Source organism: Alosa pseudoharengus, unplaced genomic scaffold (assembly GCF_046254945.1).
Source record: "Alosa pseudoharengus isolate Yale_2024_CS ecotype anadromous, Long Island Sound unplaced genomic scaffold, YU_APseudo_1.1 YU_APseudo_1.1_scf_2, whole genome shotgun sequence".
NCBI classification, from domain to species: Eukaryota; Metazoa; Chordata; class Actinopteri; order Clupeiformes; family Clupeidae; genus Alosa; species Alosa pseudoharengus.
This window is the reverse complement of record NW_027468663.1, coordinates 56,717,422-56,739,921: the sequence shown is the minus strand read 5'-3', so window position 1 is coordinate 56,739,921 and position 22,500 is coordinate 56,717,422. Positions and strand designations below refer to the sequence as shown.

At 42.4% G+C, this 22,500-nt stretch overlaps 3 protein-coding genes across 4 annotated transcripts in view; 2 read left to right on the top strand and 1 right to left on the bottom strand.

The window, feature by feature from the left end:
- The window catches only part of gpr137c (G protein-coupled receptor 137c), a 31,686-nt gene extending 26,181 nt beyond the window's left edge, over positions 1-5,505 (top strand). The window contains exons 6-7 of the mRNA XM_076295606.1: positions 99-223; positions 1,737-5,505. Of these exons, the coding sequence (XP_076151721.1) occupies positions 99-223; positions 1,737-1,920 (309 nt within the window). The 3' untranslated portion in view covers positions 1,921-5,505. The remainder of the gene's footprint in view (positions 1-98; positions 224-1,736) is intronic.
- Positions 5,506-6,821: 1,316 nt separating this feature from the next.
- On the bottom strand, positions 6,822-18,127 carry ero1a (endoplasmic reticulum oxidoreductase 1 alpha). 2 transcript variants are annotated; one of them, XM_076295603.1, is made up of 16 exons: positions 17,601-18,127; positions 17,372-17,491; positions 17,186-17,269; positions 17,053-17,091; positions 16,872-16,957; positions 16,465-16,538; positions 14,408-14,528; positions 14,274-14,320; positions 13,781-13,792; positions 13,667-13,693; positions 11,150-11,242; positions 8,098-8,344; positions 7,820-7,889; positions 7,596-7,682; positions 7,252-7,388; positions 6,822-7,160 (listed from the first exon to the last, which is right to left on the bottom strand). In XM_076295603.1, the coding sequence occupies exons 1-16, from the start codon at positions 17,706-17,708 to the stop codon at positions 7,091-7,093; spliced, it is 1,422 nt and encodes a 473-aa protein (XP_076151718.1). In that variant the 5' UTR covers positions 17,709-18,127; the 3' UTR covers positions 6,822-7,090. The 2 variants fall into 2 exon arrangements, with proteins under 2 accessions (XP_076151718.1, XP_076151719.1); XM_076295604.1 differs by lacking the exon at positions 13,781-13,792.
- Positions 18,128-20,217: 2,090 nt separating this feature from the next.
- The window catches only part of LOC143134887 (protein Smaug homolog 1-like), a gene marked incomplete at its 3' end in the record, with an annotated part of 56,095 nt that continues 53,812 nt past the window's right edge, over positions 20,218-22,500 (top strand). The window contains 2 exon segments of the mRNA XM_076295600.1: positions 20,218-20,592; positions 21,928-22,500. The exon segment at positions 21,928-22,500 is cut by the window's right edge and continues 112 nt beyond it. Coding sequence (XP_076151715.1) covers positions 22,417-22,500 — 84 coding nt within the window.

Genomic DNA, 22,500 nt, shown 5'->3' with positions numbered 1-22,500 from the left:
GCTGTGTAGTTCTGGGTAGTTCTGGGCTGTGTAGTTCTGGGCCGTATAGTTCCCCTGTCCTCTGTCTGATCTCATGGTTGTGTGTTGTGCTCTCTCAGGCCCCAGGAGGGATGATCAGCAGCCACAGCTTCAGCTCCAGGGCCTACTTCTTCGACAACCCGCGGCGGTACGACAGCGATGATGACCTCACGCGGAGCATCAGCTCCCGGGGCGACCGGGGCAGGTGGGTCAGAATAATCAAAGCATCAATATAACACAAGGCGTCGTTTATTTATGGCTGCCTAGGTCAGAAAACATACAGGAAATGGAATACAGGAAATGACTGCCGTCATCACCATTTGTCTGTTGCTTGTGTTATTTCAGGAGCACAAATGGCCTCTCCTCTAGAGAAACCCAGCTCACTGTTAATAGCATCCTGTCCCTCGTAGCACAGATGTGTATAGTGCCGTTTTAGAAATCACATTCAGACAAACATTACAATATGTGGGGGACAGGACTGAAATGGTTGTCGCAACATCCATGATGATGTCTAAGACGATGTCTCAGTCAAGCAAAGACGCATTTTGAAGTTCGGAGGCATAGGAGGCATATTACGCAAACACACATACGCAACCAGTTCAGCTCTGCTGTAAATGTGCAATGCCCTAAAGAGTGGTGGCAGTTTTTGGTGCATATTCATACAGCAAGATTCACTTCTTTGACTGTACTGTAGCGTTGTATAATTTTCACCCCACTCCATACTTAAGGAGTATTCCAACTACGTTATATAGTGACAAACCTGGGAAGTTAGCTCAGAGGAAGTAGTAAACCTCTTAAATGAACATGCCAAATTTTAGCTAAAAGCTAGCTATAGGCCAACAGAAACAACCCACCTCCAGTGAAATAAGCTAGGCTAACGGTATCAAACTGGGTTATTGCACACAGAGAGAGAAGGGTGTGCATCCTCTTATCTATCCCTGGGGTAGATGGCAAATAAGCACATGTTCCAAAGCAGAATGACCACATGTTCCAAAGCAGAATGACCATAGACAGCTAGCAAGTTGCTTATTCCCAGCCCTCGATATCAAACATTGTGATGGGAAAACCAGTAAAAACAGGTGTGTGACTGAACCCTGTACTCTGAATACTCTCATACTCTCATGCACTGATGCTATTGGAAAAGACATAGATGTGTATGTATGCATGTGTTGTTTATGCAGCAACCGACGCTACTGATAATTGAATGATACGTGACTGTATTGTGCTTTCTCTACATTTGAGTTTCTGATCCATGACATCTGAAATAACAGCCACACAGACACGCTGATCTTTTACTCCGGCTGGATGCACTTTAAAGTTTGAGTTTCTGATCCAAAATAGTGAAATAACTGCCCCTGCAGTAGGCTACAGTCTATCAAGGTGTGCAGGCTCCTCTCTAAGGTTCTGATCCAAAAAAACATGATATGCATGTGTCGTTTGAATTGCAAAATGATTTGCCAAATGGAAAAGCAAAAAGATTTTGCAATTATATTTGCAAATCCCTTTTTAAAATTAGAGTATTTATTGATAAATAAATAATTGATTTACAAAATACTTTTTGTAAATGATCTTTTTTAATACTGTTTATAATGGCAAATTAAGCTTCATTCATTCATCCAAACCTTTATTTATACTCGTAGGGCAGCTTTACACCTGTGGCCCTCCATGCATGTGTCGTGTACTCTACGTCTTTACTGACCGCTGGTTTCTGCTCGTAGTGTCCTGTCGACTACGCCACAGGCCTCGTCCAGCTGGTACGGCTCCATCCAGAGGAACGGCAGCCTGACCGGAGCGCCCCATCTCGTCAGCGGGCCCCAGGCCCCCACCGCCCCCCTGCTCCTGGCCTATGGGAACATCCAGACCAACCAGCACCACAACTACTACTCTACACCGCAGAACTGAGCCCGTAACCCCCCGCAACGCAACGCAACGCAACGCCATCCCCCGCCCCGCACCCCACGGAAGCCTACTCAGGGCTTCCCTAGTCAATACTTACACAACCACTGTATTCTGTTCCAGTCGGTTTGTCCAGTGGGACGTCTTGTGAGTTTTTTTCCCCCACTTCAGTGGACATATCACCCTATTCTGCTAACCTCCACACTCGTGTAAAGATTCCTGTTGTGGACGGGAGAAGATCCAATCCAATCAGTCTGTCCAATGGGGGACTCCGTGACATACAGACGTACCCATGTCAGTGTGTCCTGACCTACAGACGTACCCATGTCAGTGTGTCCTGACCTACAGACGTACCCATGTCAGTGCTGACCTACAGACGTACCCATGTCAGTGCTGACCTACAGACGTACCCATGTCAGTGCTGACCTACAGACGTACCCATGTCAGTGTGTCCTGAAAATCGGCTTTGTTTTAGTTTGTTTTCGTACGGGTGGCAGGCTACACAAGTGCACATTATTAAATGTGACTTTGCTTTTGTTCTGTTGGAGCCTCCTGTACACATGAATGTGTTGGGCTTCTCCAAAGCAGTGGTGAACGTCTCGCGTCTCCTCTCTCTCCTGCTCGGCTGCATGCTACAGGCTAGACGCCGCAGACAGGTAGTGCAGGTCTGCGCAGACTACTGTGTCTGCATGCTACAGGCTAGACCCCGCAGACAGGTAGTGCAGGTCTGCGCAGACTACTGTGTCTGCATGCTACAGGCTAGACCCCGCAGACAGGTAGTGCAGGTCTGCGCAGACTACTGTGTCTGCATCGCGGGTCCATTTTTAGGGCAGGCATGTTGGTGAAAGGGATGAGGCTCTGACTACTGCTTTAGATTCCTCACCATTCCTTCCTGCCTGATTGGACACTTGAGGATGACATCATTCCCAAGAGGTGGATGTGCAGAGAAAGACACCGCTGTAGTTGTTGTTGTTGTTGTTGTTCTCTTGTTGTGATAGGGCCGAGTTGCTCACCACTCCTCGTCACCCATTGCCCCATTCCTGAATGTCCCACAGAGGAGCCTCACCCCTGACCCCTGACCCCTGACCCCCCCGTGTTCCTGGCCTCGGACCGGATCAGTTCCAGGAACACCTGTGAACACAGACTCCCCTCTGTGAGCTGGGAGTCAACAATTTGCACTTCAGAAGAAAGACAGAAGAAGAGAAGAAGAAAATTAGAAAGAAAGGAAGAAAGAGAGAGAGAGTGAAAGAAAGACAGAAAGAAAAAAAATGAGCCCATAGTTCACATTGTAACGAATTGGCAGTGGCCTGAATGTAGTTGTTGATTTCAGATTTTTTTGGCTCTGCCATGTGTCATCCAGCACACAAAAGCTCTGGACGCCTCTGGACTCTGGACGGCTCTGGACACAAAACGCAACAGCAGTGCCTCTGGTACTGGGACTCGTTGTGCACTGACACAGAGCAAGAGGATGACGAAAGGACAGAGCAAGAGAGACTATTTTGAACATTTGTGTATGTTAACCTTTTCTCGTTTGTTTTAAATCTTCGGAAAGGTGAGGACTCTTTTTGTGTGTGTGTGTGTGTGTTTGTGTGTGTGTGTGTGTGTGAGTGTGTGTGCGTGTGTGTGTGTCTTTTGCCAAAGAGCGCCAAAGTTTGACCGACGCCCATGTCCTGTGAGTGTTGTTTCCCAGAAGACCAGCACCAGAGGGTTCGCTCCCTATCCTCCCCCTATGAGGTAGGGGGCACTGTGGAGCTGAGGAGCGAGAGGTGCCGCCTCAATGAATGTTTTCCGGGTCCTGTGCTGTGAATGTGAAAGATGGACGTGTGTTGGTTCTGAACAGGTCCAGTGGATCTCTTTTGGTAATCTTAGCCTCCAGTTTATGGCTATACCAGAGGCATAGGTGCCCTAACTGAGAGTATACCATGTGGATGACAATAGATATATCTGTTAGATCTATACAGTAGTTGTCTAATGTAATGTTGTGGCATCAAGCTTTTTTTTTCAGGGGTACTTTAAGAAAAATGTGCCATCACATACTTCTGAAGAAAAAAGAAAACCCCAAAAAAAGCCGTGTAGATAAATTTCAACTGATCTGTAGACATTGTTTCATTCCTTAGTCAGGTGGGTCCATCTCAGACTAAAAGCAATCCTGACCTGGCAGCAAATATGCACTTCCACCGTTAGGTGTGTTTGTCAGGAGTAGAAAGGTGTGATATTGAGTGTTATGGGAAGGAGAGAGAGAGTGAGAGAAAGAGAGAGGTCAAGTATGTGCTTGCTTATTTCCCCACCAACTATTTCCTGTTAAAAAATAAACAGTGTTTTGTGGTCTTTCGGACAATAAGAACAATCTGTACTTAGAGTTCTCGGAGTTCTAGTGGTTCTCCTCTCTGAGAGTGGACCAGACCCTGGTTGTGTGCAGGTGTACACCCAATCAGAGCTCTATTCATTCTTTTTGATTTCTTCTTTTGTTCCCACTCAGTTCATTCCCCCTTCTCACCCTCAGCCCTCTATGAAGGCCTGTTTGTTTGACACAAACCTTTTTACCTTATTTTTATTATTATGATTCTCGTGTGTGCGCGTGTATTTGTGTGTGTGTGTGTGTGTGTCTGTGTGCGTGCAATATCAACAAACACAATCAGTGTATGGGCGTGAATGCAATTCCAATTTGACTCTCTCTTGATTTTTACCCTAACAATGAGTTGTTTGTGCTTTGACCTTCAAGGAAGAAAGTCCAAATGGAGATTCTGTGGGTGTGGATCCATACTGGTAGTTTGCTTGTGATCGATTTCCACATCCCTTTTCTCCTGTTCCATTTTTTAAACAGACAGCCAGTTTCCTCTACATGGATTGAGCCTAATTGTAGACTTAAAAAAATAAAAATAAAAATTCAATGGAGATTTTCATTGAAGTTTGCTTTTAATCTGAGACTAGGCTTAATCTATGTATGTAAAACAGGCCTCATATGATTTTAAACTCGTATGATTTTAATAGGACTTCACCAGCTTTGAGATTGGGTAATGAAAATAGATTGGCGATTGAGCAATCAGAATGGGATCCGAAGAGTTCGATTGTCCCTGTTAGCTAACCTGTAGCATGGAGGCAAGATTAGCTAACCTGTAGCATGGAGGCAAGATAGCTGGTGCAGCGGCCATTTTCTGTCATAGAAAGTACTAGGCAGCTATATTGACAGGAAAGCCGGTGCATATGCTGTATATGCTAACGTCATCTACAGCATCTCTTCTCTTGCATATCCATGGGTCCCTGTACCCTGCTTCAAGACATTTCTATTCATTTACAGCTAGTATCTGAAGGAAGACTTCATCTTTTAAGCGTAGCATACATCTATTCTCATTTTAGTTTTGTTTCTGTGAAATCTATCTCTCTGTATCAGATCTCATGTCTTGCATAACAAGCAAGCAAAGCCTATATTATGATGATGATCATTTCAATAATTCTTTAAAAACATTTTAAATGTTCAGTTTGTGGCCAATGAATGTAAAATGTTTACCCATTTTTTTCATAGTTCATTAAAGATGTATGCAAGCACTACCATGGGGAAAAATAAAGTTTTACTGCACTGTTTTTGAATAAGCTGTATCAGACTTTAATTTAATTTTCATGGACACATCTTGTGGTTTCTCTTTAATTTGGCTATTGGGAGGCCAGAAAGACGCCACTGCTGTAAATGCAGCCCTGACAAACATCCTGTGGCCACTCTGTTAGTGGAGCGGGACAGCAGTCGAATGTTAGTCACACAACTCCATTCTGACTTGAACTAGTTGGGCATTGCAGCGGTAGACTACGTTACCCATAAGTCAATGGGTGAGGTTTTGGTTTATCTTGTACACAATTTCACCTGAGAACTTCATGGCATCCTGTCACACTATTATTATACAGGCATTACTGGCTAAAATGCAAAGATATAACTGATATAACTAACTTTTCAATTCAGACTAGTAGTAAGTCTCTGAGGCTCTTCATCAATTGAAATCTCATTGGGTGGCCGGGGTGCCGGGTTATGAGAACTCACTGGTGTTGTCGGGGTGATAGGGTTGTAGGGACTCACTGGTGTTGCTGGGGTGACTGGGGTTATGAGGACTCACTGGTGTTGCCGGGGTGACTGGGGTTACAAGGACTCACTGGTGTTGCTGGGGTGACTGGGGTTATGAGGACTCCAAATCTGAGAGCGTTCTGATTTGACATCCTCACAAACAACAACACGGACGCGTGGTTTCTGCCGTCCTAATCGTGTTTATTGTTTCTTGGCTGAACTCTCATGCTCTATTGAATTAACTGTGGTTTAGAACTCTTAGCAAGCCTCTGTGTGTGTATAGTGAACACACACACACACACACACACACACACAGCAAGAGACAGAGGACTTTCTGAACCTGGAGTCTGTGCTATGGCACATGTCTGTCACCTGCTGTCTCCAACTCGCAGGGGAAATTACATCTGGAGCTCTGAATTTAATACGATTCAGACAGGGGACTTCTGACGTAAATTAGACCGCAAGCCTGCACGCATGTACACACGTTAGATAACAGTTAATTAGGACTGAGTGTAGCAGAGGAATATTTTGTGAAATTGTTTTAATGCAAACAATTTCATCCCTATATAAGTAACATTTCAAATTCAAGTACAAAAACGGCATAAGGAAAATATATAGCCATCAACAATTGAGAGAATATTAATAATCGCAAGGTTTGCTGGAACTGCATTCATTTTAAACTCAAATAATTTCATCTTCATTACAGTAAGAAATCTACGTAGGCATTCAAATGAAGTGCAGCTACAACAAAACAAATGACCTCCAACAAGTGCACTCTGTAACCCTGAGATAAGTATGCAGTATGTGTGCAATTCAGTGTGTGTTTATGTCAATGCCAGTTGAAATGACCAGAGCATGTTGTTTTTTTACAGTCTTTTGAGTGGCTTGAGTTGAATTTGGCCTAAGCACTCTGTACAGATAAAATGACTGATGCTTGAAGTGACCTCATATCATGGGAACATCTGCTTAGAAACAGATCCTGTGTATTGCAGTAACACACCTTCTTACATTCCAGAAAAATATACAAGAGACATAAACATGACTTAAATCCATAAGCTTTTGTACCAGATCCAGCCACCCTGTGCAGAATGGTTGGGCAGGTGAACTAGTGCCAATGACTTTTCATCACATCTCGTCATGGAGTTTCGACAGCAGTGACCGGAAATTCTCCAACTCTCTTACACTGGTTGAGATTCTGAAAGAGACGAAGCCTATTGTGAAGAAGAAAAAAAAAAGAACCACAAAAGACATTTGGCAGACACTGATAGCTGAGTGCTTTTACTGACCTCCCGAAGGCATTAAAGAGAGCCACGATCTCCTGCCTGCTGAGCTGGAATGGAAGCAGCTCGCCCTGTGGCCTGGGCAGACTTGCGATCTGTCGCTCCGAGAACAGAATCTTCAGCGCTGTTCCAAGGCCTTGAGTCTGTAGAGGAGCAAGACAAGAAGCACTTATGCACTCTGATAATTCCATTGTTGTATTGTTGACTGGGGTTCAAGACAACTACTTAATAGAACTAATTAATATTGATTTAGACACTAGAATATGTCTCCATATACGAATGTACTGTATAACATCCATTACGAATATATTGTCTGGATCAGCAAATGGGTGTTTCTCTGAAGCACTTACCTGCAGTTTCCCCCAAAGCCTACACTTGAAACAACCCACACAGTCCATTATTCTAGAGATGTTTTTAAATGTCAGTTTGAAATCCTCCTAAGGGAAAAAGACCAGAAGATATAGCTGTGTGAGATAAGCTCAGGTCTGCAGCAGAAAGACTGACACCACACCATCTAAAGTACAATAAAGCCAGACTAGTCTGTGGGGTATTATGGTGAAAGAGAAGCACTGACTTTCAACTTGGCCGCTTCTTTCTTGTTTCCAGCAAACAATGAGGTTTCATCGAAATGTAGAGGGAAAGACCTGCAAAAGAGTTCACATGTTTGTCATTAAAAACAAACAACAACTGAGTATACAAACAGCTTGATGATGCGGTTTTCATTCTGACGGCAGGACTAGCAAAGCTGGACGTAACAAAATAATTGTCTTAATAATCTTCTTAACTCCATCTGCAGCCCATTTCTACAGTCAGGGTGTTTGAATATTTGCAGCCTGTCTGCAGTTCACCTACTTGGCCACTTGGAGGAGCTCCAGCAGCAGCTCCTTGTTCTGCTGGTCCTGCTCCGGTTGGCCCGTGTACAGCTGCACAGAGGGCAGCTGGAAGAAGGGAAGGACTTTGGCCAGGGCGCGCAGCTCAATCAGGTACAGGAAGTAGAGATTGCGGAGTCGCTTGGGCCCCTCCCCTTTGGTCAACTTCTCGTCAAAGCGCTGCTGGAACTCTGAAATGTTATGACCCCACTTAGGTCCAGACCAGGAATCTGCCAGGGAGAAAAACATGAAATGAATATAGGACGTTACACGTTATTTCAGTATTATATGGATTTATAAAGTCAGAGGATAAGTACCGGATATGTATAATTGTTATTTCAGATTTTTAATAACCTTTCCTGACAGAGCACAGTACAGTAGAGAGACCGGAGCACACAGTGCTAAATATGCATAGAGTCATGTCATGTGGGATAATATGCATAGAGTAGATATTACATATCATGTCATGTGGGATAATATGCATAGAGTAGATATTACATATGCATAGAGTAGATATTACATATCATGTCATGTGGGATAATATGCATAGAGTAGATATTACATATCATGTCATGTGGGATAATATGCATAGAGTAGATATTACATATCATGTCATGTGGGATAATATGCATAGAGTAGATATTACATATCATGTCATGTGGGATAATATGCATAGAGTAGATATTACATATCATGACATGTGGGATAATATGCATAGAGTAGATATTACATATCATGTCATGTGGGATAATATGCATAGAGTAGATATTACATATCATGACATGTGGGATAATATGCATAGAGTAGATATTACATATCATGACATGTGGGATAATATGCATAGAGTAGATATTACATATCATGTCATGTGGGATAATATGCATAGAGTAGATATTACATATCATGTCATGTGGGATAATATGCATAGAGTAGGTTTTACATATCATGACATGTGGGATAATATGCATAGAGTAGGCCTGATATTACATATCATGACATGTGGGATAATATGCATAGAGTAGGCCTAATATTACATATCATATCAGGTGGGATAATATGCATAGGCCTGATATTACATATCATGACATGTGGGATAATATGCATAGAGTAGGCCTAATATTACATATCATATCAGGTGGGATAATATGCATAGGCCTGATATTACATATCATGACATGTGGGATAATATGCATAGAGTAGGCCTAATATTACATATCATGACATGTGGGACAATATGCATAGAGTAGGCCTGATATTACATATCATGACATGTGGGATAATATGCATAGGCCTGATATTACATATCATGACATGTGGGATAATATGCATAGAGTAGGCCTAATATTACATATCATGACATGTGGGACAATATGCATAGAGTAGGCCTAATATTACATATCATGACATGTGGGATAATATGCATAGGCCTGATATTACATATTATGACATGTGGGATAATATGCATAGAGTAGGCCTAATATTACATATTATGACATGTGGGATAATATGCATAGAGTAGGCTTGATATTACATATCATGACATGTGGGATAATATGCATAGAGTAGGCCTGATATTACATATCATGACATGTGGGATAATATGCATAGAGTAGGCCTGATATTACATATCATGTGGGATAATATGCATAGAGTAGGCCTGATATTACATATCATGTGGGATAATATGCATAGAGTAGGCCTGATATTACATATCATGACATGTGGGATAATATGCATAGAGTAGGCCTGATATTACATATCATGACATGTGGGATAATATGCATAGAGTAGGCCTGATATTACATATCATGTGGGATAATATTCATAGAGTAGGCCTGATATTACATATCATGTGGGATAATATGCATAGAGTAGGCCTGATATTACATATCATGACATGTGGGATAATATGCATAGAGTAGGCCTGATATTACATATCATGACATGTGGGATAATATGCATAGAGTAGGCCTGATATTACATATCATGTGGGATAATATGCATAGAGTAGGCCTGATATTACATATCATGACATGTGGGATAATATGCATAGAGTAGGCCTGATATTACATATCATGTGGGATAATATGCATAGAGTAGGCCTGATATTACATATCATGACATGTGGGATAATATGCATAGAGTAGATATTACATATCATGACATGTGGGATAATATGCATAGAGTAGGTTTTACATATCATGACATGTGGGATAATATGCATAGAGTAGGCCTAATATTACATATCATGACATGTGGGATAATATGCATAGAGTAGGCCTAATATTACATATCATGACATGTGGGATAATATGCATAGAGTAGGCCTGATATTACATATCATGACATGTGGGATAATATGCATAGGCCTGATATTACATATCATGACATGTGGGATAATATGCATAGAGTAGGCCTAATATTACATATCATATCAGGTGGGATAATATGCATAGGCCTGATATTACATATCATGACATGTGGGATAATATGCATAGGCCTAATATTACATATCATGACATGTGGGATAATATGCATAGGCCTGATATTACATATCATGACATGTGGGATAATATGCATAGAGTAGGCCTAATATTACATATCATGACATGTGGGATAATATGCATAGAGTAGGCCTGATATTACATATCATTACATGTGGGATAATATGCATAGAGTAGGCCTGATATTACATATCATGACATGTGGGATAATATGCATAGGCCTGATATTACATATCATTACATGTGGGATAATATGCATAGAGTAGGCCTGATATTACATATCATGACATGTGGGATAATATGCCTAGGCCTGATATTACATATCATGACATGTGGGATAATATGCATAGAGTAGGCCTGATATTACATATCATGACATGTGGGATAATATGCATAGAGTAGGCCTGATATTACATATCATGACATGTGGGATAATATGCATAGGCCTAATATTACAATGTGGGATAGTTCTGTGTGTCATTCCAAATGATTCTTAGATCCCTGCGGAGCCATCAATCAATTACTACTCACCCTCCAGAAGGTACCTGGCGCTCAGGTGTATGTTGATGCTGGAATGGAGACCGGAGACGAGGCGGTAGAAAGCTCTCTTCTCCACACACAGGCCTACGAGTAGAATAGCATGTTATCTCCACACACAGGCCTACGAGTAGAATAGCATGTTATCTCCACACACAGGCCTACGAGTAGAATAGCATGTTATCTCCACACACACACACAGGCCTACGAGTAGAATAGCATGTTATCTCCACACACACACACAGGCCTACGAGTAGAATAGCATGTTATCTCCACACACACACACAGGCCTACGAGTAGAATAGCATGTTATCTCCACACACACAGGCCTACGAGTAGAATAGCATGTTATCTGCACACACACACACAGGCCTACGAGTAGAATAGCATGTTATCTGCACACACACACACAGGCCTACGAGTAGAATAGCATGTTATCTGCACACACACACACAGGCCTACGAGTAGAATAGCATGTTATCTCCACACACACACAGGCCTACGAGTAGAATAGCATGTTATCTGCACACACACACACAGGCCTACAAGTAGAATAGCATGTTATCTCCACACACAGGCCTACGAGTAGAATAGCATGTTATCTCCACACACACACACAAGCCTACGAGTAGAATAGCATGTTATCTCCACACACACACACAGGCCTACGAGTAGAATAGCATGTTATCTGCACACACAGGCCTACGAGTAGAATAGCATGTTATCTGCACACACACACAGGCCTACGAGTAGAATAGCATGTTATCTCCACACACAGGCCTACGAGTAGAATAGCATGTTATCTCCACACACACACACAGGCCTACGAGTAGAATAGCATGTTATCTCCACACACACACACAGGCCTACGAGTAGAATAGCATGTTATCTCCACACACACACAGGCCTACGAGTAGAATAGCATGTTATCTGCACACACACACACAGGCCTACGAGTAGAATAGCATGTTATCTGCACACACACACACAGGCCTACGAGTAGAATAGCATGTTATCTGCACACACACACAGGCCTACGAGTAGAATAGCATGTTATCTGCACACACAGGCCTACGAGTAGAATAGCATGTTATCTCCACACACACACACAGGCCTACGAGTAGAATAGCATGTTATCTCCACACACACACACAGGCCTACGAGTAGAATAGCATGTTATCTCCACACACACACACAGGCCTACGAGTAGAATAACATGTTATCTCCACACACACACACAGGCCTACGAGTAGAATAGCATGTTATCTCCACACACACACACAGGCCTACGAGTAGAATAGCATGTTATCTCCACACACACACACAGGCCTACGAGTAGAATAGCATGTTATCTGCACACACAGGCCTACGAGTAGAATAGCATGTTATCTCCACACACAGGCCTACGAGTAGCATAGCATGTTATCTCCACACACAGGCCTACGAGTAGAATAGCATGTTATCTCCACACACACACACAGGCCTAAGAGTAGAATAGCATGTTATCTCCACACACAGGCCTACGAGTAGAATAGCATGTTATCTCCACACACACACAGGCCTACGAGTAGAATAGCATGTTATCTCCACACACACACACAGGCCTACGAGTAGAATAGCATGTTATCTCCACACACACACAGGCCTACGAGTAGAATAGCATGTTATCTCCACACACACACAGGCCTACGAGTAGAATAGCATGTTATCTGCACACACAGGCCTACGAGTAGAATAGCATGTTATCTCCACACACACACACAGGCCTACGAGTAGAATAGCATGTTATCTCCACACACAGGCCTACGAGTAGAATAGCATGTTATCTGCACACACAGGCCTACGAGTAGAATAGCATGTTATCTCCACACACACACACAGGCCTACGAGTAGAATAGCATGTTATCTCCACACACAGGCCTACGAGTAGAATAGCATGTTATCTGCACACACACACACAGGCCTACGAGTAGAATAGCATGTTATCTGCACACACAAACACAGGCCTACGAGTAGAATAGCATGTTATCTGCACACACACACACAGGCCTACGAGTAGAATAGCATGTTATCTGCACACACACACACAGGCCTACGAGTAGAATAGCATGTTATCTCCACACACAGGCCTACGAGTAGAATAGCATGTTATCTCCACACACACACACAGGCCTACGAGTAGAATAGCATGTTATCTCCACACACACACACAGGCCTACGAGTAGAATAGCATGTTATCTCCACACACACACAGGCCTACGAGTAGAATAGCATGTTATCTCCACACACACACAGGCCTACGAGTAGAATAGCATGTTATCTCCACACACAGGCCTACGAGTAGAATAGCATGTTATCTCCACACACAGGCCTACAAGTAGAATAGCATGTTATCTCCACACACACACAGGCCTACAAGTAGAATAGCATGTTATCTCCACATCTCCACACCACTGCAGGGACACTCACTACAAGACACGGGTGTCTAAAAGGAAGTGACATCACACTCACCCTCCAGCCAATTGTAGAAACCCCTTCCTGAAATGAAACGGGATATTGTGAGTGCCTTTATTCAACATGTACTGAAAGAACCCCACTCTAAGTGAATGCTAAAATAATGCCTACCTTCATTTTCCCCTGTAGAAAAGAGGGGAAAAGTAGACACATTACAAAATAATTTAGAGATACAGTATTTCAACAGTGCACAATCTATCACTTCAACAGATTACATATGTTTCTGCTTAATTGTATAGCGAGTATATACAGTACTACCATATATAATAACACCAATGAATTAATGTATTAATGGAACAACATAGATATTAACTATTGTATTCAAGCAAGTGCAGTCTATAACATAATACCACTGTATCAATAACAATTAGAATATGTCAAGCTTGCAGACATCTTAGAATTTAAATTGGCGTCTAAGAAGTGAGTTTCTTACAACAAATCTAACAACAAACAAGACTTTTCACCCATCTTAACCACCTCAAAAAAGGAAAACGCTCTGAGACAAAGTTAATATAATAATAATAATAATAATAATAATAATCCTTACAAAAACAATAGGGCCTTGCGCCCTTCGGTGCTCGGGCCCTAATTAATTTCAACTTACCACTGTATGTCACCAGAGGGTTTAGGGGTCTGCTCACAGTGTATGGCCTGAAGGAAAAGAACATTATGAATACGATCAAGTACAAATTCATCAAGATGTATATGTTACATTCAGATACCGCTAAAAGATCTTACTTGAAACAGTTTTCTTCATAAATGCTGTTCCAGATTTGCCAGGCTTCAGGGCCTTTGTACCCAGTAAAGCGCTCTGGGTTGAGCAGAAGGTCCACATACTCGATATCAGGAGACTCCTCATCTTTAAGCACACAAACACACACACACACACACAACAGAAGATCCACATACTCAATATCAGGAGATTCCTCATCTATAAGCACACAAACACACACACACACAAAACAGAAGATCCACATACTCGATATCAGGAGATTCCTCGTCTATAAGCACACAAACACACACACACACAAAACAAATCAACCTTAAGGGGGCAAACTGCTGCAGACCCTGGTACACATCTGTCTCGGATTGAACCCCTATTCATCCTCCAGTGTCTTTTGCTCATTCATTCATTCCCTTAGCCTGGATGCCAGCCAAACTTAGCCCTCCCCACAACATTTGAGGTCGGGAAGTTCAGTCTGGACTTGTTCTGTTGAGGAGCAACTATGCCGGAACCAGAGATGTTCGGAGTCATGGTTCGAACCAGAACTCCTGAACGGGTTTGTTAAGAGCTGAAAATGCAACTGTGTTTGACAGAGGACAGATGTAGGTTGCTAGTGACAAAATATAAACTTACGATGTTTATATACGATGGCTTTGTGAGTGACATTTAATTAAAGTGTTTCATTCTTCCCTGTTGCTAAAATTTAGCCATTTAGATTTTACTATCACATCTGTTGTACAAGATATTGACAGCACAATAACCAGAAAACAATGTTAAGGCATTTGAGGAGAAAAACAACCCCAGTATCGGCTGAAACACGCCCCATAATCACATCCCAATAGAGCAGTGTCAGACTCATATTCTGACTAGAGTGATCACATCCCAATGGAGAGGTGTCAGACTCATATTCTGACTAGAGTGATCACATCCCAATGGAGAGGTGTCAGACTCATATTCTGACTAGAGTGATCACATCCCAATAGAGCAGTGTCAGACTCATATTCTGACTAGAGTGATCACATCCCAATGGAGAGGTGTCAGACTCATATTCTGACTAGAGTGATCACATCCCAATGGAGAGGTATCAGACTCATATTCTGACTAGAGTGATCACATCCCAATGGAGAGGTGTCAGACTCATATTCTGACTAGAGTGATCACATCCCAATGGAGAGGTATCAGACTCATATTCTGACTAGAGTGATCACATCCCAATGGAGAGGTGTCAGACTCATATTCTGACTAGAGTGATCACATCCCAATGGAGAGGTATCAGACTCATATTCTGACTAGAGTGATCACATCCCAATGGAGAGGTATCAGACTCATATTCTGACTAGAGTGATCACATCCCAGTGTAGCAGTGTCAGACTCATATTCTGACTAGAGTGATCACATCCCAGTGTAGCAGTGTCAGACTCATATTCTGACTAGAGTGATCACATCCCAGTGTAGCAGTGTCAGACTCATATTCTGACTAGAATTGCTCCTTCCCCCACTCTCCACCTCAAACCTGGTGTGTGGTGAGTGTACTGGCGCATAATGGCTGCTCTGAGTCACCTACAGTAGGTGGGTGCTACACATCGATGGTGGTTAGTGAGGTTCCCCCTTCACTGTAAAGCCCTTTGGGTGCCTTGATGAAAAAGGTATATAAATGCAATGTGTTGTTATTGTTGTTGTTGTATATTGTTTGTATGTTGTTGTTTTTTGTTGTAATTCTGTAAATCTGTCTCAGATCTGGCCCGTATCAGGACCGTAATGGAGCCATAATGACTCCGCTGTTGGCAGCAGTCTGGGAAAATACTCTGACACATGCAAGTATAGACTGCAATCATTACTGTTACAAAAGATATTTCTTATGTCCACTGTAAGAAAAGGCCAGGAGTACCATCAGCCACACAGCAACGTTACTGTTACAAAAGTCTGATATTTCTTATGTCCACTGTAAGAAAAGGCCAGGAGTACCATCAGCCACACAGCAACGTTACTGTTACAAAAGTCTGATATTTCTTATGTCCACTGTAAGAAAAGGCCAGGGGTACCATCGACCATGCAGAAACGGTACTGTTACCATCGACCATGCAGAAACGGTCCTCCTCGTCATCATATCTGTTCCAGTCTTGCAGGGCCTTCTGTCTGTCCTCACTGCAGAGGAACAAGAGATGTTCATCTGTTATTGTAACACTTACATTATAATACATACTAACTTTGATACTTAACATTTACATTTACACTTTAACATTGAGTCATTTAGTAAATCAGAATGAATGTTGTCCAATAAATATGTACTGCTTTGCTTTGGATCTTTAAATGATTAAATACATATAAGTTCAGCATATAGTGAACAAACTGCAGAAATTGTGATATTTTTCATCCTAACTTTAGTTTCCTTGGTTCCTTACTTTGGTGCATAGCAATTACTCAGCCAGCTCCACCCCTCATTCAGAAACACTAACACAGCCCCTAAAGCAGTCTTACCTGAGAGAGCTGTTGACAGCCCCCAGTTGCTCTGCTTTCTCACACTCCTCCGAATCCTCACTGGCTTCTAACGGATCGTGAACAGGCTAGACAACAGAGACATTAACCCAAAAAGAGCCAGTAAAGTTACCATAGTGTTTCGCTTTTAGTCACAACCAGTGTGGGAGGCACTGTACTATACCTTATTGCTGCTTGCCCTAATGCCGTCAGGCACCTCATTCTGTGAAAACAGTACGAAATCATTAGTGTCATGGCATGCAGTTCATAAGTATTATCAAGTATACTTAAATTGGGGAAATTTAGTGCATTCTAACCGGTGTGCATGGTTTCACCGCACAGTCTCTGAGGCCGCAGTGGCTGTTGTCTGTCCAAAATGGACATGGCTTGTTAAGATTCACCTGGTTGACAGAGTGTTATTATTATGTCAGGTGGGTCAGGTAAAGCAGGCCTACTACAGTGCAAAAAGCTGACACATGTGCCAACTAAACGAAACAGCTCACCTTGTAAAATCTGAAATAATCTGTTGCGATGAGCTTTTGAAGTTTTGGAAATAACTGCTTGTTGTTGAAAGAGTCTATTGTTTCAACGTCACAGGCACAGTCTTCCAAGCTTCCTGTCACCTTAACACAAAATATTGTGTTTACAACACCGTATCCTGTCTTGAGTGTTGAACAAAGTTCAGTCCACTTTAGCCAATAATTTTAATTGAAATGTCTGTTTAATACTTACTTGGCAAAAACATCTTTGGGCGGCAGAACTTGAGAGGGCTCTGTCAAAGCCCGTTACCAAAACGATCAGACAAAGTGACAGTTTCGCTGTTCTTGTCCCACCAGCCATACCGTAGCAACACTAGTCCTGCTGATCTGTTATAATATTGTAATCCCTCGACATAAATGCTTGCCGTCTCCAGTAGCCTACTCCAAACAACAGATGGATGTCAGGAAATTGCAGAAGTTTTAAACTGCCGATACTTCCACTGAAATCGCCACACGTTCTCATTCTGATATGATTCATCCAATGACCGATAAACTCGATTGGCAATGCCTTCTCTTACTTCCTATTGCCTCACCCGAGACGTGTTATACGTGACAATACCAGTCCATGGCATAAAGAGTACACATTTGTCACAAAGTAACCCATCCCCATATTATTATTTAACCTAACTGTCTGTTACATCACTAAAAAAAAATCCAAAAAAAAACATACTAATCGGATATTTACTGACAAATCAATGAAAGCATCTTAACCTTCCTCTGTTTCTCCGTGTTGGAGAATACCAGAGAATGTCTGAGAATACATTTCAAAGCTACCACAGGGTGGCGACCATAGGCTGTCTTGCAGTAGCCTAAGCCGACTGACATCAAAAGCCACTCGATCCTTGTCTCTGGCCTAGCCTTTTCAAACTTGGTCCAATAGAGATCCAATTTTAACAAAATATATGTTGTTTGGTTGTATAAAAGTTCAGCTATCAGCTATCTAAGAGAAAGACTTAAGAGGCTAAAGAACCACTGTGGGCAAGTATCTCACCTGTGCCCTTCTGAGCAACTCGCAGTTTTCTGATATGTTAGATGTATAGGCTATGTTAGTGTACAAAAGAGCTAGATTTCGTATCTCCAGTGTTTTATTATAAAGACACGTTAAGTTCTATGACATAGCACATTGTGTATTGTCCACAATTCCTTTCAGCACTGGCCAGCTCCTTTTAGGCGGGAATGGATTTGACGATGTTCAATGTCTATCCAAACAGACATTTCATTATCAGATTATCCTATTCAAATGCTGAAACATTATCTTGCCAACCCACGATAAAAACTGTTAAGCTCGGCTACTTTAATAACCTGTTGAACACAGGTTAGGTCAGCCAAGAGGTCTGTTGATCAAAGTCAAAGTCTGCTTTATTGTCAATTTCTTCACATGCCAAGACATACAAAGAGATCGAAATTACGTTTCTCACTATCCCACGGTGAAGACAAGACATATTTTACCAATTAAGTCCACAGACAAACATAACATTCAAGTAAACAATAAAAGTTGATAGCCTACATTGCCTGTTATTCAATTTCAGTTTCAAAGTCAGTGTATGGGATGCTATTGAATACCTAATAAACAAGCAGACATAGCTAGGCTACATAGATCTGGTGTAATGAAACCTGACTGTAACAGCTGCTGACATAAATACCCGTACCATATTCCAGGTCGGCTATAGGCCTAATATACCGTTGTGGTGGTAGGCATAGAAATGAGGCTTGGAACAGCACATGCCAATCAAATTTGTTGAGTCTGTGATGTTCTTCATCTTCACTGAGCTGAAATAAAGTAAGCATTGCCATATGTACAGTATGTCATTACTTATCCATTTTATAAACTTGCATATACTTTTAGAATTCTTGCCATTTCATGATAGACAATTGTTTGTTGATATGTTCACTTCAAAAACTCATGACATCCGCATATGAATAATGGGATATATTCATGTACAATACCTTATTATATAGAACCAAAAATGAACCTCTACTTCATGGACTAAATTTAGCAGGCAGTCTTATCTCATGGTTGTCAAATAGTGGGACAAGACCTAGATTTTACCCCAGTTCCATTGCGGCAGCCTCAAACGCTTTCTCTGCCTGTTCCTGGTAGGCTTGAGGAGGCCACTAATATTGTGTCACTCAGAGGATATACTTCTCTTCAACAATGGCCGTGTCATTCACAATGGGCTACTGATGTTTGCACTAGTGGCCAATGTCATTAAAATGTCACGTTTTGTCGTTTTCCCATCGCAGCAAAGTCTGTAAAGAATGTTTCAAACCAAATGTCAGTCAGACCAGTCACTGAACAACTTTTGATAATGTGGCCTATTCTACTTTTTAAAAATGTCTGTGGAAATTAAGTATTCTTGGTCATGATGAATAATTCAACTTCATTATACTGATTGTGTGTGGTAGAATCTATGGCGATTACTAAATGTTAATAACATAACGTGTGTTCTCTTACGTTTATATTTCATTGACAATGACTGTTATGAAATGTCTTATTAGTGATGATTACATGCTGAGGTCGTATTCCAAAAGCTGACTTCACGTAATTCATATGGGACAGAGGATAACGTGCCTACTATTGGACGGAATGCGTAATGACCAACTTATTTTACAATAAAGAATTGTATAGGGGCTAGGAAGTCTTGTAAGTTGTCTGTGAGAGTATTAAAATGTGGTGCACTTAGCTACTGAAAGCTTATCCAAAAAGCGGCAGCCTGATTATATTAATAAGTGAACGTGCATTTGCTGTAGGTCGGTCCATTGGAGTTGAAATGCCAAACTTCCTCGCCCCTCCTCTTGTGCGCATTTATAACCAACATAACTTCAGGCTTGTTTTGGTATTGTTCAGTTTGCTATGGAAACCTTTTAGTTTTTTTTTTCTTCTAAAAACTCTAATCCCTGTCAGTCGGCTCCGTAGGATAGGCAATGCGATCTGTCCCTAGCTCCATTCTCTATTTTTGTGCTTCCTTGTGCTGCCAAGCCCCTGACGTAATGCTTCGTGTTAATTATTAGCATGTGGGAAGCTATGCTGAGACTCTCTGGTTGAACAAGAGCAACTGTAGGGAGAAAAGTTAGTCAAGATGGCAAAACACACTGACCCAGAGTGAAGGGGCACCGCTCCCCCCAATTTTGAAATTGTTGCGCCCGTCCAGCGACCAGCACCACCGATGCAACTGTGCCTTGAAGTGAGTAACTTGTTACCATTTTTGAACTGTCTCTGGGAGCTTTGAGATATTTTTGCTTCTATTGTCCAGACGATTCCCCCGCTAAATCATATGTCCTACTTGATTTAAATTAGGGTAATGTTTGTAAATTATGTTTTGAGTATTCTTTTGAGTTGGAGATCGTAGCAATGATTCATTTAGGTGATTTAGTGCTGGCTTTCGTGGTGATATATGAATATTAGATGTGGTTACGATGGCCATTGAGAAGGTAGACAGAGATCCAGATGAGCGGGGAAATTGTTAACCCGGTCTTCTGAAGAGTTGTGGAAACTAGGCTGTAACCTATACGGAATAGCTGCAGTCGGATTTTTAGGTTGCATACCTACACTATGGCATGACTTGGGTAGCCTACGCTTGAGACAGAGTGATTTTCAAGTATTTTGTGGAGGGTTTGCTTAGTGGTCGAATGCTGTACAAACAAAAAACGCAGCTATCATTTTAAATAAGTGTCGACGTTTTTCAGTAGGCTGTGGGATGGTAAACAGAACCAATACATTTTTCTCCTGGAATGGACGTTCAGTTTTGGAAGTCTGAATTGATGCTGTCAATTAGAGGTGAAGTCTAAAATTGTTCTGAAATGAATTATTTATGCGACGACGCATTGATACCGTAGCTAAATAGCTTTCAAAGCTGAATATCGTTGGACAGAACGGAGTTGTTCGTGCTAAGTTAGTGCATGAAATATGAACAACGCTTATGGCAACCGTTTGGCTATGTCTTGTTTTAGGAATAGTCCGAATCATGCGTCAAATTGGATACCGTCTGCAGTGTGTAAAATTGGGACTGTGAAGTAGCCTACGTTTTATTTTTGTCTGTGGTGTCGGTGGGCCTGCGTGAAGACATGAAAGTGAAATGAATTCAAACGTAAAGGCATGAATGAACGGAGTGTAGTGTAACGCTTTCACTGCGGATGGTGAGGTAGCCGCCAGTGAGGAAATGTGTCCTTTTAATTATTTACTCACTTTCGCATAGCGAAGGGAAGTCTGCAGGTAGTCGTAGCTATTGGCTGAAGCAACAGGGCAGCGCCGCATTCTCAAAGCTCCACGGAAGACAGAAAAGACGTAGCTTACGTCCTAGTAATGTTATCACAGTGGTCTAATTCAAATGCGTGGCGGTGTGTAGGATATGTGTGCGTGCGTATGTAGCATAGGCTGTGTAGATGAGGGTGTGTGTGTGAGGCTTTTTTGTCATGATTCCTCATGATTCCTCATCACGCTCACTTAATACTGTGACATGATGTGAAATTCATTCAGTGTGAACAGATTTGTGACTCAAAGTGCTTCTACTCATGCGCAGGTCTTGGGTGCTTCTCAGTGGAGAGTGCCATCAGGAGTGGAGCTGAAGTGAGAAGCTGTGGAGTAGTGCGGCTCAGTGTCCCGCCAACCGCGGCCCCCAGTGCCTAAAGGAGGTTTAGAGGGACTCCCCTGGAGGCCCCTGTACCTAACCATCCTCCTCATGTTCAGCTCCACGTCAAGCAAGGCATCACTACGCAAGGATGACACAACAGCCAAGCTCTGAATAACAAAGCGCTAACCCTCATGCACCAAGCATCGCGGGGCCAGGAAGGAAGAGGCCGACAGAAGAAAGGTCTGGAACCGGGACACGTTCTCCCGCTGCCGACGGAACCGCAGGCCTGAGGCCGCCCGCAGAGAGCAGTGTTATAATCATCTAAGGAGCCCAGAGCCAGGGGGATCCGTAGCTGACCTGTTCTGAACCCAAGCCTAAGAGCCCCCCGGTCCTAGTGTCCGCCCCGTTTCGTCTCGTCTGGCGTCCGTCCCACGGACCATGATGTTTCGCGACCAGGTGGGAGTCCTGGCCGGCTGGTTCAAGGGGTGGAACGAGTGTGAGCAGACCGTGGCTCTGCTCTCC

What these genes read in the sequence shown, in the direction of transcription:
- ero1a (XM_076295603.1), bottom strand. Translation starts at nt 17,708, where the DNA reads ATGGCTGGTGGGACAAGAACAGCGAAACTGTCACTTTGTCTGATCGTT. An exon ending in CGGTGAAACCATGCACACCG is followed by an intron (nt 17,092 to 17,185) that starts GTTAGAATGCAC and finishes CTGTTTTCACAG; the next exon opens with AATGAGGTGCCTGACGGCAT. An exon ending in GCTGTCAACAGCTCTCTCAG is followed by an intron (nt 16,539 to 16,871) that starts GTAAGACTGCTT and finishes GTTCCTCTGCAG; the next exon opens with TGAGGACAGACAGAAGGCCC.